The 22,274-nt window shown below is 37.1% G+C and overlaps 1 protein-coding gene across 2 annotated transcripts in view; it reads left to right on the forward strand.

The window, feature by feature from the left end:
* Positions 1-21,134, forward strand: part of DCP2 (decapping mRNA 2) — a 44,631-nt gene extending 23,497 nt beyond the window's left edge. The window contains exons 5-11 of one of the 2 annotated variants that reach the window (XM_003259837.4): positions 1,143-1,295; positions 1,416-1,528; positions 1,626-1,733; positions 4,021-4,156; positions 8,029-8,133; positions 10,907-10,958; positions 13,443-21,134. In XM_003259837.4, coding sequence (XP_003259885.1) covers positions 1,143-1,295; positions 1,416-1,528; positions 1,626-1,733; positions 4,021-4,156; positions 8,029-8,133; positions 10,907-10,958; positions 13,443-13,606 — 831 coding nt within the window. In that variant the 3' untranslated portion in view covers positions 13,607-21,134. Of the gene's footprint in view, positions 1-1,142; positions 1,296-1,415; positions 1,529-1,625; positions 1,734-4,020; positions 4,157-8,028; positions 8,134-8,717; positions 8,741-10,906; positions 10,959-13,442 lie in introns of those variants that run through there. The other variant, XM_030817735.1, reaches the window with a different exon arrangement.
* Positions 21,135-22,274: the final 1,140 nt, after the last annotated feature.

Consider the following 22,274-nt stretch of genomic DNA (forward strand, 5'->3'; position numbering starts at 1 on the left):
AGGAGTTCGAGACCAGCCTGGCCAACATGGTGAAACCCCGTCTCTACTAAAATATACAAAAATTAGCTGGGCATGGTGATGGGCAGCTGTAATCCCAGCTGCTCAGGAGGCTGAGGCAGGAAAACTGCTTGAATCTGGGAGGCAGAGGTTACACTGAGCCAAGAGCCCACCATTGCACTCCAACCCGGGCAACAAGAGCAAAACTCCCATCTCAGAAAAAAAAAAAAAAGAAAAAGAAAAACAGGTGTGTACCACCATGCCAGGCTAATTTTTATTTATATTTTCTGTATAGATGGAGTCTCACTGTTGCCTAGGCTGGTCTCGAGCACCTGGGCTCAAGTGATCCTCCGTCTTTGGCCTCCCAAAGTACTGAGATTGCAGGTGTGAGCCACTGTGCCCAGTCCTATTTTTTGAAGTGCAGTTACACACACGCACACACACCCCCTGCTACCTACCTACCTGAGTTTTTAATATATTCTTGATATGAATGTATTGTCTCTTCTGGTTTATCTTTTGACTCTTAATGGTGTCTTTGAAGACACTTGCACACATTGATAGATAAACTTTTAAGTGAACCAGACTTAATTGTTAAAATTGTAAATCTAAGCCATCAAGATTAATTTATTAATCAAAAACGTTATTAAGCTCTATCTCAAGCAGTTGATTAGACCTTAGTTTTGAAGAAAAGGAAGACCAAAGCATCTGGACTTTTACTCTGATGAGAATGCTCAGACAGCTTGCATGAGTCAATTCCACATGATTGATGATTTAACTACCTTACCTTCTGTATATAAATGTTAAGATTTGGAGAGTGGGAAATCTTGAAACCTCTATCACTAGCCTTCAGAATTTTATTCTGGGAAAGGTATGTAGTTTGGGTGTGTTTGAATGTCAGCAATCAGGTCTACAGTGGACTGGTTCTCTATATACCTACCATACCACCTGTGGATACAGTATTAGAAACAATAGGACACAAGAACTTTTTTTACATCTCATGCATTTCTGTACCAGCCTGTCATTTCTAGAAGTAGTAAATACAAGTCATGTCCCTTTTTTCTGAGTTTTTGTCTTTGGAATATATTTTAATGAACTAGAGGCCTAACAATTAAAATGAAAATCTCATTCAAATTTGTTGTTTCCAGGTCTTTGAAGAAACTGGTTTTGATATCAAAGACTATATTTGTAAGGATGATTACATTGAACTTCGAATCAATGACCAGCTTGCTCGTTTGTACATCATTCCAGGAATTCCAAAAGACACAAAATTTAACCCAAAAACTAGGAGAGAAATTCGGGTATGTAACAAGAGTATTTTCAGGTTACTGGACAGTATCCTAAATGAATAAGTAGGGAAATCCTTTTATAAACTCCTTGATAAAAATTAACTAAATGAATTATTTTCTTCTGTGTTTCAGAACATTGAGTGGTTCTCTATTGAGAAATTGCCTTGTCATAGAAATGATATGACCCCCAAATCCAAACTTGGTTTGGCACCTAACAAATTTTTTATGGCCATTCCCTTTATCAGGTGTGTTCATATTTCTTGAAATGTAACTTTCATGATTGGGATAGTCATCTTCTGTCTGTAGCCATATTTTGAAAGTGAATTCTTAATGTTTCTGCAGACCATTAAGGGACTGGCTTTCTCGAAGGTTTGGCGATTCCTCAGACAGTGACAATGGATTTTCCTCAACTGGTAGCACGCCGGCTAAACCCACTGTGGAAAAATTGAGGTAAAGAAATATATTCATGGAATCCTGATTTTCTGATAGTTTTTAAAAGTAGATTAATAGTATTTTGCTTCTAAAATTTGCAGAGGGTGTAAGATTTCTTTTTATAGATACTCTTTGTTATTGGTCTCACAGATAATAGAAGATTTTTTTAAAGGGTTTCTGATGAGATGAAAAAGGTTAATTGGAGTTGGAAAGGAGCTTCAGGCACCTTTTAAAATAGTATACTCAAGAGGATACCAACTTTTCAGATAAAACACTAGGAAAAGAAAAAAAATCTTGTGTCGTGTGTTCTTAGTGTTACTTCTCTGTTCTCATATCCTACTTTTAAGATAATTTAGTTTCTAAAGACATTTGGGTAGAGGATATGTTGAGGTTTGTTTTCTTGTAGGGGAGAGGAAGGATGCTAATATAGCTTGTTAAATTGGAGATAGAACAGTGGAGACTTGGGCTTTTTAAAAAATTTCCCGGCCGGGCACAGTGGCTCACGCCTGTAATCCCAGCACTTTGGGAGGCCGAGGCAGGTGGATCACCTGAGGTCAGGAGTTCGAGACCAGCCTGGTCAGCATGGTGAAACCCTATCTCTACTAAAAATACAAAAATTAGCTGGGCGTGGTGGCAGGCACCTGTAATCCCAGCTTCTCGGGAGGCTGAGGCAGGAGAATGGCTTAAACCTGGGAGACAGAGGTTTCAGTGGGTCAAGATCGTGCCACTGTACTCCAGCCTGGGTGACAGTGAGACTTGGTCTCAAAAAAAAAAAAAAAAAAAAATTGTGTCAGAGACTGTGTATTATCAAGAGTGACTACAACCTGGACATAAACCATGAAGAACATTTGCTTGCTTGGAACTTTTTGTTTGTTTTTTGTTTTTGAGGCAGCGTCTCTCTCTGTTGCCCAGGCTGGAGTACAGTAGCATGACCACAGCTCACTGCAGCCTTGACCTCCCAGACTCAAGTAATCATCTCACTTAGTCTCCTGAGTCACTGGGAACACAGGCAGATGCCACTAAACCTGGCTAATTTTTTTTTATTTTTTGTAGAGATGGGGCTCTCCCTATGTTGCCCAGGCTGCTGTTGAACTCCTGGGCTCCAGTGATCCTCCTGCCTCAGCTTCCCAAAGTTTTGAGATTACGGGTGTGAGCCACCATGCCTGGCCTCTGGCTTACAACTTAATTGCATCCCAGTCAGTTACAGAGTAGGGTGGGAAAGTAACTTTGTTAAATAAGCTTGTATTTTTAAACATACGTATATGTTAAGCATAATCACCTTGTTAGGAAGTTGCCTATGTTAGATTCAGAGAGAGTTGATTTTTACATTTTCTGTAATTTGGATTTGCTTTTATGACAGAGCTTCAGAAATTAAATAGGAGTAAACCACCTGTATAGTAAGTATTTCTTAAATAAGTAGCATTCCATTTTAGATGGATATTCTGAAGACAGGAGCTTGGACTAAATGCCCTGATGTCTTTCAGAATCTGTTATTGTAATGTTAGTCAAAAGCTGGTCTCAAATTCCTGACCTCGAGTGATCTATCCTCCTTGGCCTCCCAAAGTGCTGGGGGTACAGGTGTGAGCTATTGCGCTCAGCCTGCATTAGTACAACATTTTAACAGATTCTTTTGCAGAAGAATTCGAGACTGGATCTTTACTTAATTTGCTCATTCATTATCTTGTGCCCTTTAATTTTATACTTTAGAGGGTAGCTTACTTTCTCAGATCATCTTCCAACTAGGATGTGGTCTGTAACTGACTTGTGCAGGGTCAGAAAATTAGCAGGACATGGTGGCGCGTGTGCCTGTAGTCTCAGCAACTTGGGAGGATTGGGTGAACGGATGGCTTTAGCCTGAGAGGTTGAGGCCACGGTGAGCTGTGATCTGCCACTGCACTCCAGCCTGGTTGGCAGAGGGAAACCCAGTCTCAAAAAACAGGAAAATGTACATTCATTTGTTTCATCTAGATTTAGATTTATATTCTGCATATTTTTAAAGAGTACACTGTAATCACTTATAGGGAGGAGATGGCCTGGATAATTTTTTAAAGTCTAGGATGAAAAATAATAATAGCGTATTAATTCATTCCAGAAATATTTATTGAATACCGGGCACTTATCTGGGTGATGAGGATAAAGCAGTGCAGATTAAAATCTCTGCCCTCATAGAACTTACATTCTAGTGGGGGAGATAGACAGTAAATAAGAAAATAAAACATGTAGTCTATAAATTTAACTATTAAGGTGTTAAAAGAAGTATAAGTGAACATTTTCTGATTTCATTATTTTTTAAATCTTGGTGTAGTCGAACCAAATTCCGCCACAGTCAGCAGTTATTTCCTGACGGTTCTCCTGGTGACCAGTGGGTAAAGCACAGGCAACCACTGCAGCAAAAGCCATATAATAATCATTCTGAAATGTCTGACTTTTTAAAAGGAAAGGTGAGTGATACACAATTACAGTCTTTTCAGAAATTTAGATCATTTGGCTTTGAAATTATTCTCAATTGAGGAATTACATCTTAATAGTTACAGAGAGCTCTGAGTTACTGATCAAAGCCTGTATGTTCCTTACTTGTGATTTGAAGCATGGCTGAGGCTTCTTAACGTTTACAGTTCTTGTGTAAATCCACTACAGTGAATAATAAGAATTAACATCTGACTTTTGTGTATATGCTGCCAATGAAAGGTTCATTTAAAAATAAGTCATAAGGAAAATATTTTCTAAATTAACATAAGTGGGGTCTATTGGCTTTTGTTCAGGAAGAAAAAGTAACAGCATATTGTAAACTTTGATTTTCATTGTTGTATTCGAGTGTATAATTACACTGCTATTAATACTTGTTTTCCTTTTTCCACATGTTCTAAGCACCACTATTTATTTATTCATAACACTGTTAATGCACATTTTCGTTGTTTCCAATTTGGGGCTTTAACAAACAGTGCTACTATGAACATTCCTATACCTATCTTTTGATGAATATACACAGTTCTGTGTAACTAAAAGGAAAGAAAAGTAGAATTGTTGGATCACTGGATATGCCTGTGTTATTGAGTATCTATTTGCTAATTTCCTCAAGTTATTTATATCCTCAGCAAAATACATGAGAGTTCTAATTGTTCCACATCTTTACTAATACCTGATGTTATCTTTTTAATTTCAGGTTTCAATGTTACCTTTTTTTTTTTTCTCAATTTTAAAAATACACTGGGCTTGGCTGGGTGTGGTGGCTCATGGCTGTAATCCCAGCACTTTGGGAGGCGGGGTAGGGTGGATCACCTAAGGTCAGGAGTTCGAGACCAGCCTGACCAACAAGGTGAAACCCCGTCTTTACTAAAAATAAAAAAAATTAGCTGGGTGTGGTGGCGGGCTCCTGTAATCCCAGCTACTCCAGAGTCCAAGGCAGGAGAATTGCTTAAACCCGGGAAGCAGAGGCTGCAGTGAGCTGAGATTGTGCCATTGCACTCCAGCCTGGGCAATAAGAGCAAAACTCTGTCTCAAAAAAAAAAACTGTGTATGTGTGTATATACTGGGCTGGTCAAAAGTAAACTTTTGTGCTTCAGAAGACATTTTCAAAATAGTGAAAACGTAGCCCACGAAATAGGAGAAAATATTTGCAAATTATATATATGATAAGGGTTAATATCCAGAATATGTAAAGAATTCTTAGAACTCAACAACAACAAAACAACCTAATTTAAAACTGGACAAATGAGTTGAATAGACAGTTCTCCAAAGAAGATATGCAAATGGCCAATAAGTACACAAAAGATGCTCAACATTATGAATCATTAGGGAACATTGTTAGTAATTAGTGGTATCTCCACAGTGAGATATCACTTCTTACCCATTAGGATGGCTGTAGTAAAAAACAAAAAACAAAAAAACAGAAAACAAGTATTGGTGAGGATGTGGAGAAATTGGAGACCTTGTGCATTGCTGATGGGAGTGTAAAATGGTGCAACCACTGTGGAAAACAGTTTGGCAGTTTCTCAAACAGTTAAACTTAGAGTTACCATGTGACTCAGCAATTCCATTCCTAGGTAATACCCGAAAGAATTGAAAGCAGGAACTTAAACAGATAACTTGTATACCAATGTTCATAGCATTATTCACAATAGCCAAAAGGTGGAAACAGCTCATATGCCTGTCAACAGATGAATGGATAAACAATGTGGTGTATACACGTAATGGAATATCATTCAGCTTTAAAGGAATGAAATGAAGAAATGAAATTCTGCCCAGGCATGGTGGCTCATACTTGTAATCCCAACTCTTTGGTAGGCTGAGGTAGGCAGATTACTTGAGCCTAGTAGTTGGAGACCCACCTGGGCAGCATGTCTCTACTACTAAAAGTAAAAAAATTAGCCAGGCATGGTGGTGCGTGCCTGTAGTTCCAGCTGCTCAGGAGGCTAAGGTGGGAGAATCACCTAAGCCTGGGAAGTCAAGGCTGTGGTGGCGCCGCGGCACTCCAGCCTGGACAATGGGAGTGAGACCCTATCTCCAAAAAAAAAAAAAAAATTCTGAAGCATGCTACAATATGGGTGAACCTCGAGGACATTATGCTAAGTGAAATAAGCCAGACACAAGAGGATGAATATTGTATTAATGTTATTCTATTCCTAAATAGGCAAATTCATGGAGACACAAAGTAGAGATTACCAAGGCTAAGGGAGGGGAGAATAGGGAGTTACTATTTATTGGTTGCAAAGTTTTTGTTTGGGATGATAAAAGTTGGGGAAGTGAGTAGTGCTGACTATACTTAATGCCACTGAATTATACATTCACAAGTGGTTGATGTGGTAAATTGTATGTATTTTGTACCACAACTAAAAAACATGCTGGGAAGAGTGGAATGAAACTAAATTAAAAGTGTGTAGTAACATGAGTCATTCAAAGCCATACTTCCTTCGCATCACTTAGGTTATTCTTTTCCAGCTATTTTGGCAACTGGTTATTTTTCTCTATAGTTGGAATGTAAATTAACATTCTTACTTTATATATATATATATATATATATATATATATATATATTTTAGAAGTTCCTCCTATTTATTCTATTTTATCCAGTCCTCAAATAGCTATCTTTTCAATATCTCAAACGACAAATTAATGTTTAAAATGTTCGTTTTAATTTAAACAAGCATTTTTTGGTAGGAAAATTATCGTAAAGCAATTTAATAGCAAGATGTAAACTATTGCATGTCTAAGTTTAGGAGTAATGGCCCACATTTTAAAAACATGAATTTTAGCCGGGAATGTTGGCTCACGCCTGTAATTCTAGCTCTTTGGGAGGCCAAGGTGGGTGGATCACCTGAGGTCAGGAGTTTGATACCAGCTTGGCCAACATGGTGAAAATCTTCACCGACCCTACTGAAAATACAAAAATTAGCCGGGCATGGTGGCATGTGCTTGTAATCCCAGCTGCTCAGGAGGCTGAGGCAGGAGAATCGCTTGAACTTGGGAGGCGGAGGTTGCAGTGAGCCAAGCACTGCGCTCCAGCCTGGGCAACAAAGTGAGACTCCATTTAAAAAAAATAACAGTAATCTTTGTTATTTTGTAAAAATATAGTAAAAATTAATACTGCTTATTAATAAGTTAAAGCAGATTTCTAGGGTAACAATTGATTACTACATCTACCCATTTTCTGCTTTAAGAACTGTAGCCAGTGTCCCTCGGCATTCCTTTACAGAGAGGTTCCATGTATGCATTAGAAATGAGATCTATAAGCAGACATGGGATAAGGCAAGAGGTGTGGAAAGATTTCTTTCTTTCTTTTTTCTTTCTTTTTTTTTTTTTTTTAAAGAGACAGAGTCTCTCTCTGTTGCCCAGTGGTGCCATCTCGGCTGACTGCAACCTCCGCCTCCTGGGTTCAGGTGATTCTCCTGCGTCTGCCTCCTGAGTAGCTGGGACTATAGGCGTGTGCCACCACGCCTAGATAATTTTTTGTATTTTTAGTAGAGATGGGGTTTTGCTGTGTTAGCCAGGATGGTCTCATCTCCTGACTTCGTGATCCACCTGCCTCAGCCTCCCAAAATGCTGGGATTACAGGCGTGAGCCACTCCGCCCGGCCGAAGTGTGGAAAGATTTCTAGGGGCAAGTGTATTTGCTATTTCATACCTTTAGAGAACTCTTGCTTTGGGAAGCACTGACTTCTATAAGAAAATACATTGATAGGGTGATTCATGAAAATTTGGGTAGGAGAAGCTTTGCCAAAAACTTGATTCAACCAGCTAAACATATTCATGGGGCATTTTTTTGTGCTATTACATTATACTATAGATTCATATTTTATTTCTTTTTGGGAAAACAGAATCAAAGTATGAGGGGAAATGGCAGAAAACAGTATCAAGATTCACCTAATCAAAAGAAAAGAACAAATGGGCTTCAGCCAGCAAAGCAGCAGAATTCTTTGATGGTAAGAGTTACAGCTGTCACACTAAGTAGGCAGTTCATCCTCTGAAGAGTGAAACAAGGGCATTGCCAAGGCACAGGAATGTTACTTGCTTTGTTCTTATTTTAATTGATATAGTAGTAGGATTTTTGTGTAGCTGAATTGTGCACTATTTACACTAAAAATCTCTGGCTGCTCTTAATTACAAATTTATAATGTTGATTCAATTGTACATCTAATTTTTTATGTGGCTGTTTATATTTTAATATCAATGCGTACTCAAACCTGTTCCCTAGAGCAATTATTTGGCCATTGCCCCATGTTTTTCTAAATACTCCCTATTATTTCAGTGAGGATAAAAGTTTGGGAGGATTTAATTACTTTTTTCTTCAAGTTGGTAAGAGTTTAGAAAAAAAAACAAAAAAACAAAAAAAACACAGCCAGTGCTATTGTCATTAGATTTGGCTTAATGACAAATAACTGAATAAAGCATTTTCTTTCATTCTTTTGTTTAGTCAGTCCTCCAAAAGTTAATTCATAACTAACAGTCTCCTGCGTTATCTTTTCTGTAATTTCTGATATTTGTGTATTGGGTTTTCTTATTGTAGCTTCACCTGTTTTTCATTTATTGGTGAGTAATAATAGTAATTTCAAATTTTTAGCAAAAATATTTTACGTGAATTCCCTGGGTATTTACTTAATTTGGGTTCTAATGACTCATTTGACTACTTTATTATTATTTCTCTTCCGTCTGATAAAAGTGGTGACAAGAACAGACAATCTTAGTAGATTATTAAAAGGCTTTTATCATCTACTAAGATGAATCATTTTAAAATTCAACAGCTGTTTTTAACAAAAACTGGACAGATAACTTTTTTTTTTTTTTTTTTTTGAGACGGAGTCTCACTGTGTCACCAAGCTGGATTGCAGTGGCACGATCTCGGCTCACTGCAACCTCCCCCTCCCAGGTTCAAGTGATTCCCCTGTCTAAGCCTCCTGAGTAGGTGGGACTAGAGGTGTGCACCACCACCCCTGGCTAATTTTTTTTTGTATTTTAGTAGAGACAGGGTTTCACCATGTTGGCCAGGATGGTCTCAATCTCCAGACCTCGTGATCCACCTGCCTCCGCCTCCCAAAGTGCTGGGATTACAGGCATGAGCCACCGCTCCCGGCCGACAGATAACTTATTGATAATATTGTACAAGTGTTAATTGTCCTCAAATTAATGTATAAGTTTAATATGATACCAGTAAAATTCTTTGTAGATTTTTTGGGAGAACTTCACAAATTACTCAAATTTGTCTAGAAGAACTTGAATAGATTTTAAAAAGTTGTTTAAGATGAAAGTTAATGATGGAGAGCAAGTATATGAGCAGTTTTTAAGAGAAGAAATAAAAGGAACTGATAAACATATAAAAGTGTTAAACTGTATGTATGGTCAGAGAATGTAAATTGAAATGGGATACATTTCTCCGATCAGATTGGCAAAGATGGAAAGAAATAACCCAGTTGTGTATTGAGTGTATTGGTAACACATAAAAATTACTAATTGGTACAACCTTCTAGAGAGGAGTTTGCTATATCAAAACCCTAAAAGTGTTCACCTTTCCCCTAGAAGAGGAATCTAAAGAATGTTCACCCCCTTTATGATGAAAACATGGAGAACAACCTAAATATCGAAGAAGATGATATTAAATACAGTATCATAGATCTGTGCAGTGGGTTACCATGAAGTTGCTAAAAATGGCAGTGTGCATCTATTGAAAAAGGAATTTGTTCACAATGTATTCTATTTTTAAAAATTATTGGACACTAGTATAATTCAATTTAAAGTTTGCAATTTTATGAAAAGATGTTAACACACATCTTCATAGGAAAAAGCTAGAAAAATATAATACTGATTAGCTCTGGGTTGAGAACTGTAATGAATAATTTTTTCTTTCTTTCTTTTTTTTTTTTTTTGAGACAGGGCCTCGCTCTGTCGTTTAGAGTACAGTGGCACATACATTGCTTACTCTAGCCTTGAACTTCTGGGCTCAAGCCATTTTCTTGCCTCGTCTCTTTTTTTTTTTTTTTTTTTGAGGCAGGGTTTTGCTCTGTCACCCAGGTTGAAATGCAGTGGTGTGATCTTGGCTCACTGCAACCTCCACCTCCTTGGTTCAAGCAGTCCTCCGACCTCAGCCTCCAGAGTAGCTGGGACTGTAGGTGCGTGGCACCACACGCTACTAATTCTTGTAGTTTTTTTTTTTTTTTTTTTTTTTTTTGGTAGAAATAGGTCTCACCATGTTGCCCAAACTGGTCTTGAACTCCTGGGCTCAAGTGATCCTCATGCTGTGGCTTTCCAAAGTGCTGGGATTACAGGTGTGAGCCACTGTGCCTGGCCACCTCAGCTAAATTAATTAGCTCTCGCTGATTTTTATGTTTTAGAAATAAAGTATGTTGGGAGGTGATTTTGCTGGTCTCAAACTCTTGGCCTCAAATGATCTGTTTGCTTCAGCATCTCAAAGTGCTAGGATTACAGGCGTGAGCCACCACACCTAGCCAATACTTGTCTATTTTTTTGATGTCTTTATAATGTATATGTATGTAATCAAGAACTAAAAAAAAATTTTAGGTGTAAAAAGTAAATACAAAATACAAAAATACTGGTGAGAGAATGGGATGATGATTATATTCCTGGTTCAGTTTTCTCCCTGAGAAATTTGATAATACATATTTTGATTTTTAGCAAGTGAAGTAACTGGTGACTGTTGTATGTGTGTTTGTGTATTTTTTTTTTTTTTTTTTTTTTAAATAGAAGTGCGAAAAGAAACTTCATCCACGGAAACTTCAAGATAATTTTGAAACAGGCAAGTCATTTCCTATCTTTTTGTGATTTGCCTTGTGGGATTTGGTTTGGTTTACCTAACTTTGATTTTAGTGGGAGTATGTGATCTGTGATAGTTGTGATCTCACAAGCAGGAAGAGTTGCATATGTTCTGTAGAAAGAGTTCATGTATGTAGAGTTCTCTAAGAAACTGGCTGAAACAAATTCATTTAGATAAAATTACTTGCCTTCAGACTGTGCCATTTCTTTTATGAATGTTAAACCTTAGTGCTATGCATGAATATTTTAAATACGTAAATAATTGCATAAGGATTTGGAGAGAGTAGAAAGAATCCAGTATTGTAAAGGCTAGGAAACCTCACTCTCAGATCTATGTAAGGGGTGCACTGACTTTAGAAGGGGAACATTTTTGGGGGGTAATCACTGTGGTTCTTCCCATACACACGTTAGTAAATTTGCATGCCTTTTTTCCAATTAAAAGGAACATTTTTCCCTCTTCTGGAGGCAATGTTCAGCTTTTTAAGGTGATACTAAGTATGGTTTTATTAAAGATACTTGCAATTTCCCCTTCCTCGGTTATGAAAACTAGGTGTGTTGTCTTATTTGGAAAGTAATCCTGATGAATGTAGAAAGCTCTTTGTTAAATACTGATTTAGTAGATGCTACTTGGAAGTGCAGTAGACTTTTTTCTTAGGTGCTATTTTGAATTGTATGAAATTTCCTGTGCAGTAGATACTCATTTATTCACCATCTAAATTAAAGGCTTTCATATAGAAAAGTCTAAGAAATGAAAAGCATTATCATATTCTTTTTCTGTAATACTGTCTGTGATTTAAGCAAGATAATGCTATTTTGAAAGAGATGCCTTAACCCTATTATGGAAAGTTACTGTTAACTATGAAGAAAGGAACTATCATTAGAATTTAGTTTGATACAGTCCCACTTGTTTATTTTTGTTTTTGTTACCTGTGCTTTTGGGGTCATATCCAAAAAAAAAATCATTGTGAAGATGGGCATCAGAGAGCTTTTTTCCGTGTTTTCTTCTAGGAATGCTACAGTTTCGGGTCTTACATTTAAGTCTTTCATCCATTTCAAGTTCATTTTTATGTCTGGTATAAGGATCCAGTTCTTTTGCATGTGGATATCCAGTTTTCCCAGCACCATTTATTGAAGGGTCTTTTATTTCTCCTCATTAGAGTTTAGTATAGAGAAGTTATGGGGGTATAAGTCCTCTTAATAGGATTTTTTTCTGGCCACCTTGGGTGGTGGGGACATGTTAGGTGGATAGTGAAGTCTAATTAACATATATTCAGAAATCTTTTAAAAGTCATATATTCAGGGACATTAAAAAAGGTACACCATGCCAGCCTGGGCAACATAGCAAGACTCTTGACTCTACAAAAATTAAAAATGAGCCAGGTGTGGTGGCACATACCTGTAGTCCCAGCTACTTAAGAGGCTGAGGCAAAAAGGTCACTTGAGCCCAGGAGGTTGAGGCTGAAGTGAGCTGTGATTATCACTGTACTCCAGTTTGGGCAACAGAATGAGACCTAGCATACTATAACTTGGTATATCGATCTTAGTTGGGCATTATATGGATATATAAAATTTTGAGTTGTCTTGAGAGGTATAAAAGGATTCATGTCCTGGGAAGCCTCATCCTCATTTCACACTTTTTTCTGCCCCAGCTTCTTGATGTCTATTCCAAACCTACTTTCTGGTCAAGTCCCTGATCTGTTTAAAAGGGAGGAAAAAAAAGCCCAGATAAATTGGAGTTTTGTTGTACTATGATTTGGAAAATTTGTATTTTTCTTTTTTTTCTTATTTTTATCTTTTGTTTTTTGAGATGGAGTCTTGCTGTGTTACCCAGACTGGAGTGCAACAGCACGATCTCAGCTCACTGCAACCTCCGCCTCCTGGGTTCAAGCCATTCTCCTGCCTCAGCCTTCTGAGTAGCTGGGATTACAGGCGTGCGCCACCATGCCTGGCTAATTTTTGTATTTTTAGTAGAGATGGGGTTTCACCATCTTGGCCAGGCTAGTCTCGAACTCCCGACCTTGTCATCTGCCCTCCTTGGCCTCCTAAAGTGCTGGGATTACAGGTGTAAGTCACCATGCCTGGCCAGATTTTTCTTTATGGTGATAAATTCTTGGAAATCTTGGTAAACCCCAGCTTTATTTTTCTGTAACAGAATGCACATATAGTAGGTAAAGCACATATAGGAGGTAAAGTTACGCTCATTTTGAAAGCAAAGGAATGTCAAGGGTCTTAATGGCTGAGATTAAGATGTTGAATATGTGGAAATAATAATAGATTGAAAATGCAGTTGACCACCAGTTTATGGAGAGGAAAATACATATTTTGGTGGTTCTATTTAGGGTTAGAGTCTGGAAAGATAAATATATACTCAAAACTAATTCTTTTGTAACAAAAGGCAAAGGGCAGTATTTGATTTCTTACTGAGATTACTGAGCTTATTTATTTATTTATTTATTTTTTTAAACAGATGCTGTATATGACTTACCTAGCTCCAATGAAGACCAGTTGCTAGAACATACCGAGGGACAGCCCGTGGCATGTAATGGACATTGCAAGTTCCCCTTTTCATCCAGAGCCTTTTTGAGTTTCAAGTTTGACCATAATGCTATAATGAAAATCTTGGACCTTTGATAGCAGCAGATGTATTGTAAATGTCCCAGGATCAGAGACCTGTTGCATTTGAGTGGGTGTCTCCTCAAGCCTTACCTTTCTCAGGTGTTTTAAAGAAATGCAGGGAGGCAATGTTTCTGAAGACATTTTCTGTTTATAAGAGAGAGTAGAAAGAAACACGAGTTTGCACTGTAAATGCAGTTATAACCTTTTATACAGATTTACCTTTCCAGTGTTTAGTACAAGTTTAAGTTGCTTTCTTTGAGGGGATTTATTCTGTGTGACTGTGGGTTTTATTTTGTATTCTGGTTAAGAAAATAATGTATTGAGTTACTGTCAAGTAGCCAAGTTAATGGGAATGCTGCATCTACCTGTTACAGTGATTGCAATAATAGTATATTGGAGTTTTTCAAAGAAACTTAAAATAATGCCCAATTATTAAATGAACACAAGAGCTGAGATGTCACATTCATCAGGATTACAGATGATCTACTTTGGTGGCATTTTGTACTTCTCTCTGCTTCTAACCACTGAGGCTCTCTAATCTTCCTCTGGAGTTTCAGTGAAAGGATTTATTGAGCAGCTTCTGGAATATAATGTGCATGTCCAAAACGAACTCTTAGCACTTAAAAAGGACAAAGTCTGTAGCCTGGAGGGGCTTGAGTTGATGGGAGTTAATGCTGTGATTTTGAGCTGTGGTTAAATGCAGTCAGTAAACCTGTGAGACTGCTGGAGGAAATGTAGCAGACAGCATGGAGGCTGGGACCCAGCAGCTACTTTGGGTCATGTTTTTACTATCCTGCCTCCAACCCTTTAGTCTCGTAGACTTTTGTTCTTGTGGAAATTTCTTCTATATTCCAGCTGTGTAAATATGTATGGAAAACTGATATCACTAGGTTTTACATTGCATCTCCAGTATTGAACTTTGGAAACTGATGTTATATTAGGTTCCAATTTGCAATAGTAGCAGAGACTGACATGCTTTTATTGGCCTGCTAAGCCCCTGGATGATGGAGCGAGAAGGGAAGGGGTATGCAGTTTACCCAAGTCCAAATAAAGCATTTCACTAGGTTACATGTTATGTATATGTGTTACATAACAGTAACGTACCTAACTCACTCCTAGGAATGTATTTTGCTTCAGGATTTTTAAATTCAAATACGGATGGCAGTGCCCATTTTAAGGAGGATTTCAGCTATAATTGAGGACAATCACCAGGGCTTTAAGGGGGCTTTAGTGTTTTGGTTGCATCTGACCTCACTGAAGGAATTTCTAGGGAGTAGGGGATGTTTGAGTATATGTGTGTGTGTGTATCTATCATGTGGGTTTTAAAAATCCTTTTTTACAATGGTATCCACAAAATACTTCTCTGCTTATAAATGTTACTGTAGAAATCTTTATTCTGTGTAGGTAGACTATTTAATTGGGTTTCACTGAACCTCATGGGACTTTTAAAAGAAGGGCTATTTAAGGAATTCACTTGGTAGTACTTTGCTTTAGCTTTTAAATGGCTTGATTTTAAAGGAGAAATTCTATTTATTAATGAAAGTGTCACCCTTTTGGTGCTAAGCAGGAGAATTCACAATTAAAGCAGTGTGCATAGAATTATGATACTCAGAATCCTGCATCTTTTAATGTGACAAATTTTTGAATCCTGTGACCTTTGCTTTTTAATGCATTATATGATTGTGTTTGGAAGCTTTTACTGTTCTTTTCAGAAATACGGCTGCTTTGCTTGGGTCTCTTTGAGCCATATTTATAGTTGGTCCCAGCATTCCAGACTTCTGTTAACTTGTTAAAGGAGTGAAAATGTAGTTTGCCTGGCAGATGAATAATTTTCACTCATTTATTGTCTTCTGGAAACCATTTAACTTTTACTGTTTTTTTTTTGGTATGTGTGTGTTTGTTTTTTTTTTTTTTTCTTTTTAAGTGCATACTTTGGCCAGTCTTGCTGGTGCCTGTAGAGTTGGATTTTTCAGCTCTCAATACTGAAGCAAAAGAGATTAGTTAGTTACCGGAAGTATGGCCTCTAATGGTGTTGAGCCTTTTCAAGAACCAACAAATTATCTTTGTGATTACAGTAGTTTAACTATGGTTAAATGTTATTGCTGTTGCGCTGCTTTATTTAATGCACTGTGGAACAAAATATAAGGGTATTGTTGGGATGCGATTATGATAACTTCAGGCTTTTAGCTCTCCTCAAAGTTTGAGGTTAAAAAAATGTTAAAAGGTGTGAGTTAAGGTTTATGTGTGTGATGTGACTTAACTATGCAGAAAATATTTAAGTTGGATGTACTTGTTTTAGGTACATCTACTCTACTTATTCCCTCAAACCTGGGTAATAGTTTCTCAGTGTTCAGGTTACCTTGAGAAAGGCCGTGCTTAGCGAACTGGATTTCTCCTTTGAGAAATTTTAGTATGGTTTGAGGAAATCAAGTGATAAAGGAGTATGCTGAATATGCAATAATTTACTTCTACTGAGTGCTGCATTTTAAGACGCTAGATGAGAAGAGTAGTTGGTTTGCTTCATTATGTTTTATGTCTTTGAGAGAGATATAGGTCTTGGAATTCACTTTTTAAATGTTACGTTCCAACCTTATATGTTCCAACGTGCAGTGCACTGTGAATCTTTTATTTTTAAAAAATTTGTAGGTGCTTTTATGTATAACTTTAATGGTTTATAAGATGCTAAATGAATTGTTTTTGTACCTAACCATTGTAATCCAAAAGATAAGGGTGTGGTTTACATGCTTTTCAAAAATTTTTGTTAAGAAGTAGCAAATGAATGGTTTAGGATTTCAAATAGTGATACCCTCCTGAGACATGAGCATTTGGAGAGGCCTGAGAACCTAATAGAACTTATATAAGTGTGAGTGAAATTTGATTAAAGATGTTGGAAAATGAAGTTGGATTTTTGTATTCATGTATAAAGGAAAGTCTCCCAATGCTGTCAAAGGAATTGTGGTTACTACTTGCTGTTCTGAGCTTTGAATATCCTTATTTTTCTATTAAATATCAATTAGTATAGCTAATGAAGACATATAATGAAAGTAATTTTATGCTATAAGATTGAGTTGGTACTTTTCCTTTTGAAGGCTTTAGTAATTTGTATGTAATGTCAAATAAAAGGAATTCAAATCTAAGTAAATAACAGCCTCCTACTGTAGGAATTAGATTCTTCTATAAAAGTCACCATATTGTGTCCTATAGAAAAGTTAAGGTCTGAGTGCATGTGTGCATTAAAAACATTTCACTACCTATTCTCTCATGGACCTACTTCTCGTCCTTTCTTTTTTCATCTCCAACAGTTAAACGGTAAGGAGAGCAAAGTTAATTATAAAAATTAGACATTTTGCCAAGTTACTTTTCTTAACACAATACCCTCTCGGCTTTTTTTTTTTTTTTTTTTTTTTTTTTTTTTTTTTTTTTTTTGAGACGGAATTACACTCTTGTTGTCCAGGCTGGAGTGCAGTGGTGCAATCTCGGCTCACCGCAACCTCCGCCTCCCGGGTTCAAGCGATTCTCCTGCCTCAGCCTCCCAAGTAGCTGGGATTACAGGCATGCGCCACCACGCCTGGCTAATTCTGTATTTTTAGCAGAGATGGGGTTTCTCCGTGTTGGTCAGGGTGGTCTCTCTTGGCTTTTTATCTTTATTTTTGTACCAGTGGACCTTCCTGTTCCCTGAGACTGTTTTGATTGACATCTTTTGTGTTTCTATATTTTCTGAGGCAGTATTTTCGTTGTATGTTAATCATAGTTATAGTAAAGTCAGATTCATTAACTTTTCTTCCTAGTAATTTTGACTTGGATTATTTTCTAGCCTGGGGGATGGGGTTCATATGTGTTGTTGTAACTTTAGATTAATAAGCAAGACAAACTATTTTGTTTGAAGGTATCCTTTACATACCTGTCTCTAGGTAAACAAGTGTTAGTAAAAACAATTTTGTCAGACAGTACTCCTGACAGCTTGGTAAAGTGTAGGTAGACTTTCTTATTTTGTATCATGTCCTAAGACTTTAAAGTGCATTTGTCTAGTTGCCAAAAATTCTAAAAATGAGATTATGTTGGGCTTTCTCAGCATCTTTTTGCTTCCTAGAATTGAGTTGCTCTTGAAGTCTGTACTCCTGTGTCAGAAAGATGGCAGATTGCAAATGGGCAGTACAGGCTTTGCCCCATGCTTTCAAAGTAGGATTCTGGATTGCAGTTTCAAAAAAATATGATAGATTATTGTTATAGAATCAAAGTGTCCTGAAGGGAGAAGAATAGCTATAGTTGCTGGGCAAAGAGTATAAGAAACAAACTTTAGAGTATTTATCAATACTTGAGTGTTGTATTATGTTCCAGGCTAGAAATGTGATCATTGCATGGCCTAAGTGTAGTCATTCATATATATATGAATATCTATATCTATATCTATAAATCTATATGTATCGCCATTATCGAGTGTTTTCTAGCCCTGGATAAAGTGAATTTTTTCGAAGTATGATTGCCAAGCAATCCAGTGAATCTAAAGTAATTTTTCTCACTTTAAAGACCAGTGGTGAGGAGTCTGGTCCTTCATGTAGTAATACTGTAGAACTCCAGTCAAACTCGAGTGCACTGCTTTCTTACAGGAAGACAACTCAGAACACACAGCCATAATCTGCTGTGGTGTCAGTCCCATCACGGTGGTTATACATTTGTCCTGAATGGTGATTCATTCCTTTCCATCTAACTTTCTTGTGACAAATAGCATTTACTAGAAATAGTAGTCTGTAAATAGGGAAAAGAGTGAAAGTTATTCTTACGCATGGGAGTGGGCTTAAAGGGTTGACCTCCACCAGCTGAGTACAAACAAGTGTAAAGAAAAACTATGATAAAGTATGGAGGTCTTGAGAATTGTTCATAATGAAATGTTTAATCTGGGTTATCAGAGTAATGAAATCACCAATAAAAACATTCCATTTATCTTGGATCTTCTGTGGTTAGCAGAGGAGTATGGTCTAGCTATGTTAGCAGCTTGAAGGCACCAACCTAAAAGGAATGAGCTTTCACAAGGTGCTTACGTTAGTTGGGTAGTATTGGTCAAAGGTACTCTGAAGAGTGAATGCAGAAATCAATTGCCTGTGTTTGTAACCTTGTTCCACATGGACCCTAACCTTTAGTAGACTTCAGTCTTTTAGTCCAGTAGAAGACAGCGGCCCTGAATATGTGTTTTCTGCTTTTTGGTGGAAGGTTTCCTGCAGGTGGTTGGGTGGTTTTTGGGTTATTGGCCACTATTTGTTTAGTGCCATTTGAAGACCTGTTGTTTCTTAATCCCTTTTCTTGGTGTGACTGGCCAGGAAAAAGTCCATTGAGTCCTTTTTTTCTCCCTGGTGTCTTATCCCTTCTGTAGAATAATCCATCTTTTTAAATTTATATTACATCTCTATAACAAACCTGCCACAGACTTGCAAGCAGTGATTTTATCTTTCCTTCCTGAGAAGGTGATTGCACTTATGATGTTTGGGTCATCTGTGGACCCCTGTGCTCTTCTGAGTCTCAATGCTTATAGCTTTCACATTGGCTTGGGAACAACAGACTTGTGTGTGGTTCTAGAGTGAAATGGGCAGTGTTCTGCTGGTCCTCAGTCTTTGAGAGGTGTTAGGCAACATCCTTAGTATAGTGGAATTTGAGGTCAAATTTAACGTTTTAATGTATTATCCTTTTAGTTCATTGAATCTGAGGTTCTAAACCTGTAGCTCCATTTTGAGTGCAAGTCTGCATTGTCATTTTTTAAGAGATTGGCAGGCATATGCTTTTGTGATACTTAGGAATAGACTGTGGATGGCAGCAAATGAAAGTAAAGGTTCTCAACTGTGAATGAAATTTAGAAAGATAATTCTTCAGCAGTTGGTTGATTAGATGGGTTAGTGCTTTTGGAACATGTAACAGTAGACTTGTATTCTTTATGCGCCATACATATGATATGCACTGACAGAAAAGCACAGAAGACATACTGCTAAGAGTTTCTTTGTGCATTTCACTACTGTTCTAGGGGACTGCTGTCTCTTTGGTTCCTTTTAGGTTTGTGTTAGGATGTTGCACAAGTAATCATTTAACGTTAAATGCAAATGTCCAGAGAAATGAGTCTTAAAGTTCTTTGGTCATATTTCACTTTAGAGTTAGGACAGGAGACAGCTAACCTGACTTCCATTTTATAAATACTAGAAACTTTTTCTTCAGTAACAAAAATAGGGAAGGACAATAAAACCATGAACTATTTTGCTTTATGTCCATTTTTAAAAAATAATTGTTTTGAAGTTTGCTTATTAGCTTAATACCTTATAGTACTTTTAAAAAATCATCCTTGGTAATTATTGACTTATCCTAGATCCATGTACAATTCAGACTTTTATCTGTTAGCTTTAATAAAAATTTAAAAACAATCTCATTTCAGAATAAAATAAACGGAATTATAGTTCATGCATTAGCATTTTTAAGTGAAGTTCTCTTAATAAGATTGTCTTTTGTCTAACCAAAATAGAGCATACAGATTAGTTTGGATGGGAAAGGGGTAAGACTTGACTTTTTAATACTGTGCCTATTTCCAAAACAAGACTTGATGTGGCTTTTTACATTATGCTTTAAAGATGTTAATGGAAGATAGATAGTCTTAAACCAATTTGGGAGTAAGTTTTAGTCGGAAAAAGGTGAAGATATTTATGCTGAGTTACGTTAAGCAAATTATTTGAGACCTTTTGCTGGTAGACAAAAACTGAGGAAATGTTTCACTAAATATATTATGGCCAATGAAAAAACCGGACTTTAGAGTAAATGTGATAACCAAGTAGATTTGTGAACTCTATTTCTTTAGTAATTATTTTTGTCTTATGTGGAATGATTCAACCTTTAATTTTTGCCTAGATTATAACAGTGTTTTATTTTACCTTAATAGGGCATTTTAAGGCTTGGAGAAAGACTGTAAGTAAACCTACTTCAAGGGATTCTGTTCATGGTAGTATAGAGTTCTTGGTGCTCTTTTGGAAATCGTCAAACATTTACTGATAGCAGAAAAGGAACCCCAAAACACCGGTAGTGTTCACCTTGTTATAAGAACTGAAACATTTAGAACAGGTTTTATTTTGTTTCTAGATTTATGTTGTTGTAGTTGAACAGCAACTTTGTCTTTTTCCCTCAGTGTTAACGAAAGGATAAAGATCGACTTTACCTGTATTGTTGGGTATGACTATCAAAGGATTTCCAGTGTTTCATGTTTGTGAATTAGAGTTTAAATGTCTGCAGGATTACTGTACTTCCAAAGACCCACTAGAATGTCAGCTGTACTCTGTACTCTCCACTGAGAAAATGAACAAAATCCTATGTCTTAACAGTTATGCTCTAACTTTTTGAAAGCTTTTTGATGTAAATAATAGGTTAGAAACTAAAAGCCTTTTAATCGTACAAAATACAATTTGAATGATGGAAGGTTGTTCAGATACTGGCTTTCCGTAAAACATCATTGTGTTAGATTGTTTGTAATGTACTATCAATAAAATTGGCTGCTTGGGCAGTTTTAGTTACCACCTTAGCCTGGTTTTCTGCTACTGTTACTTATTATTGTAGGTTCTGAGTTACTCATTGTGGTTGCTGTTTCTTTGGACCAATAAAAATGGCAAGCAAGTATGAGATGAACATGATAAAAGTATGTTTATATAACAGGAAGAAGCTGGGCACAGTGGCTCACACCTGTAATCCCAGCACTTTGGTAGGCCGAGTCGGGTGGATCACGAGGTCAGGAGTTCGAGACCAGCCTGACCAACATGGTGAAACTAAAAATACAAAAATTAGCTGGGCATGGTGGTGCGTGTCTGTAGTCCCAGCTACTTGGGAGACTGAGGCAGGAGAATCTCTTGACCCCGGGAGGCGGAGGTTGCAGTGAGCTGAGATCGCGCCACTGCACTCCAGCCTGGGTGAACAGAGCAAGACTCTGGAAAAAAAAAAAAAAACACCAAAAACAAAAAAAAAAAAAAAAAACACCCCCCGGGAAGAAATATTGTAGAGAGTCTCTGCAAAAATGAAAATACCTCAAACAATTAAGTTTGTTGTTTTAAAGCAAGATTATAGTGTAGGGCTTGAGATGTGAATTCATTAGATATTTAAAATCCAGCAATTCGTAAGTTTGTGCTAGAATCAGGTTTTGCAATAGGAATACTTAATTTTGGATCTCAAGGGGGAAAGAAATACATTCTTTTCCATTAGAGACCTCAGCTATATGATAGTAGCTTTTATTTTAAATTTTCAGGAGGAGAGTGACTAAGGTGTTATACTTACTGTCAAAGTTACTTTGCTTCCATAGTGAAAACTTGTGTACATTGTAATCTTTCTCTAACAGATGTGTTGCAAAACCGCTTGCCATCTTGTTGTCCTATATGACTTCCTTGCATTTCCAGTCCTTGATTACATTCCCTTTTTAAATGATCTTTAAGAGGAGAAAAGACTTTCTTCAATATGCCAAATTTTAAAAAGCCAACTAAAAATGGGCTATGAGGGTTTTTTGGCCATTTTGATCTAATAATAGTCTTCTAGCCACCTTGCTTTGACTAGGGCTCTTGATTTCATGTAAGCATCGTGGATTTGCTATTTGCCTGTATGACAAACAAACATTTCTACAGAAGGATAGCCTTACCCTTTAAATAACACAGTAAGGTACACCGTGGAATTAGAAATA

Source organism: Nomascus leucogenys, chromosome 2 (genome assembly GCF_006542625.1).
Source record: "Nomascus leucogenys isolate Asia chromosome 2, Asia_NLE_v1, whole genome shotgun sequence".
Classification (NCBI taxonomy): domain Eukaryota; kingdom Metazoa; phylum Chordata; class Mammalia; order Primates; family Hylobatidae; genus Nomascus; species Nomascus leucogenys.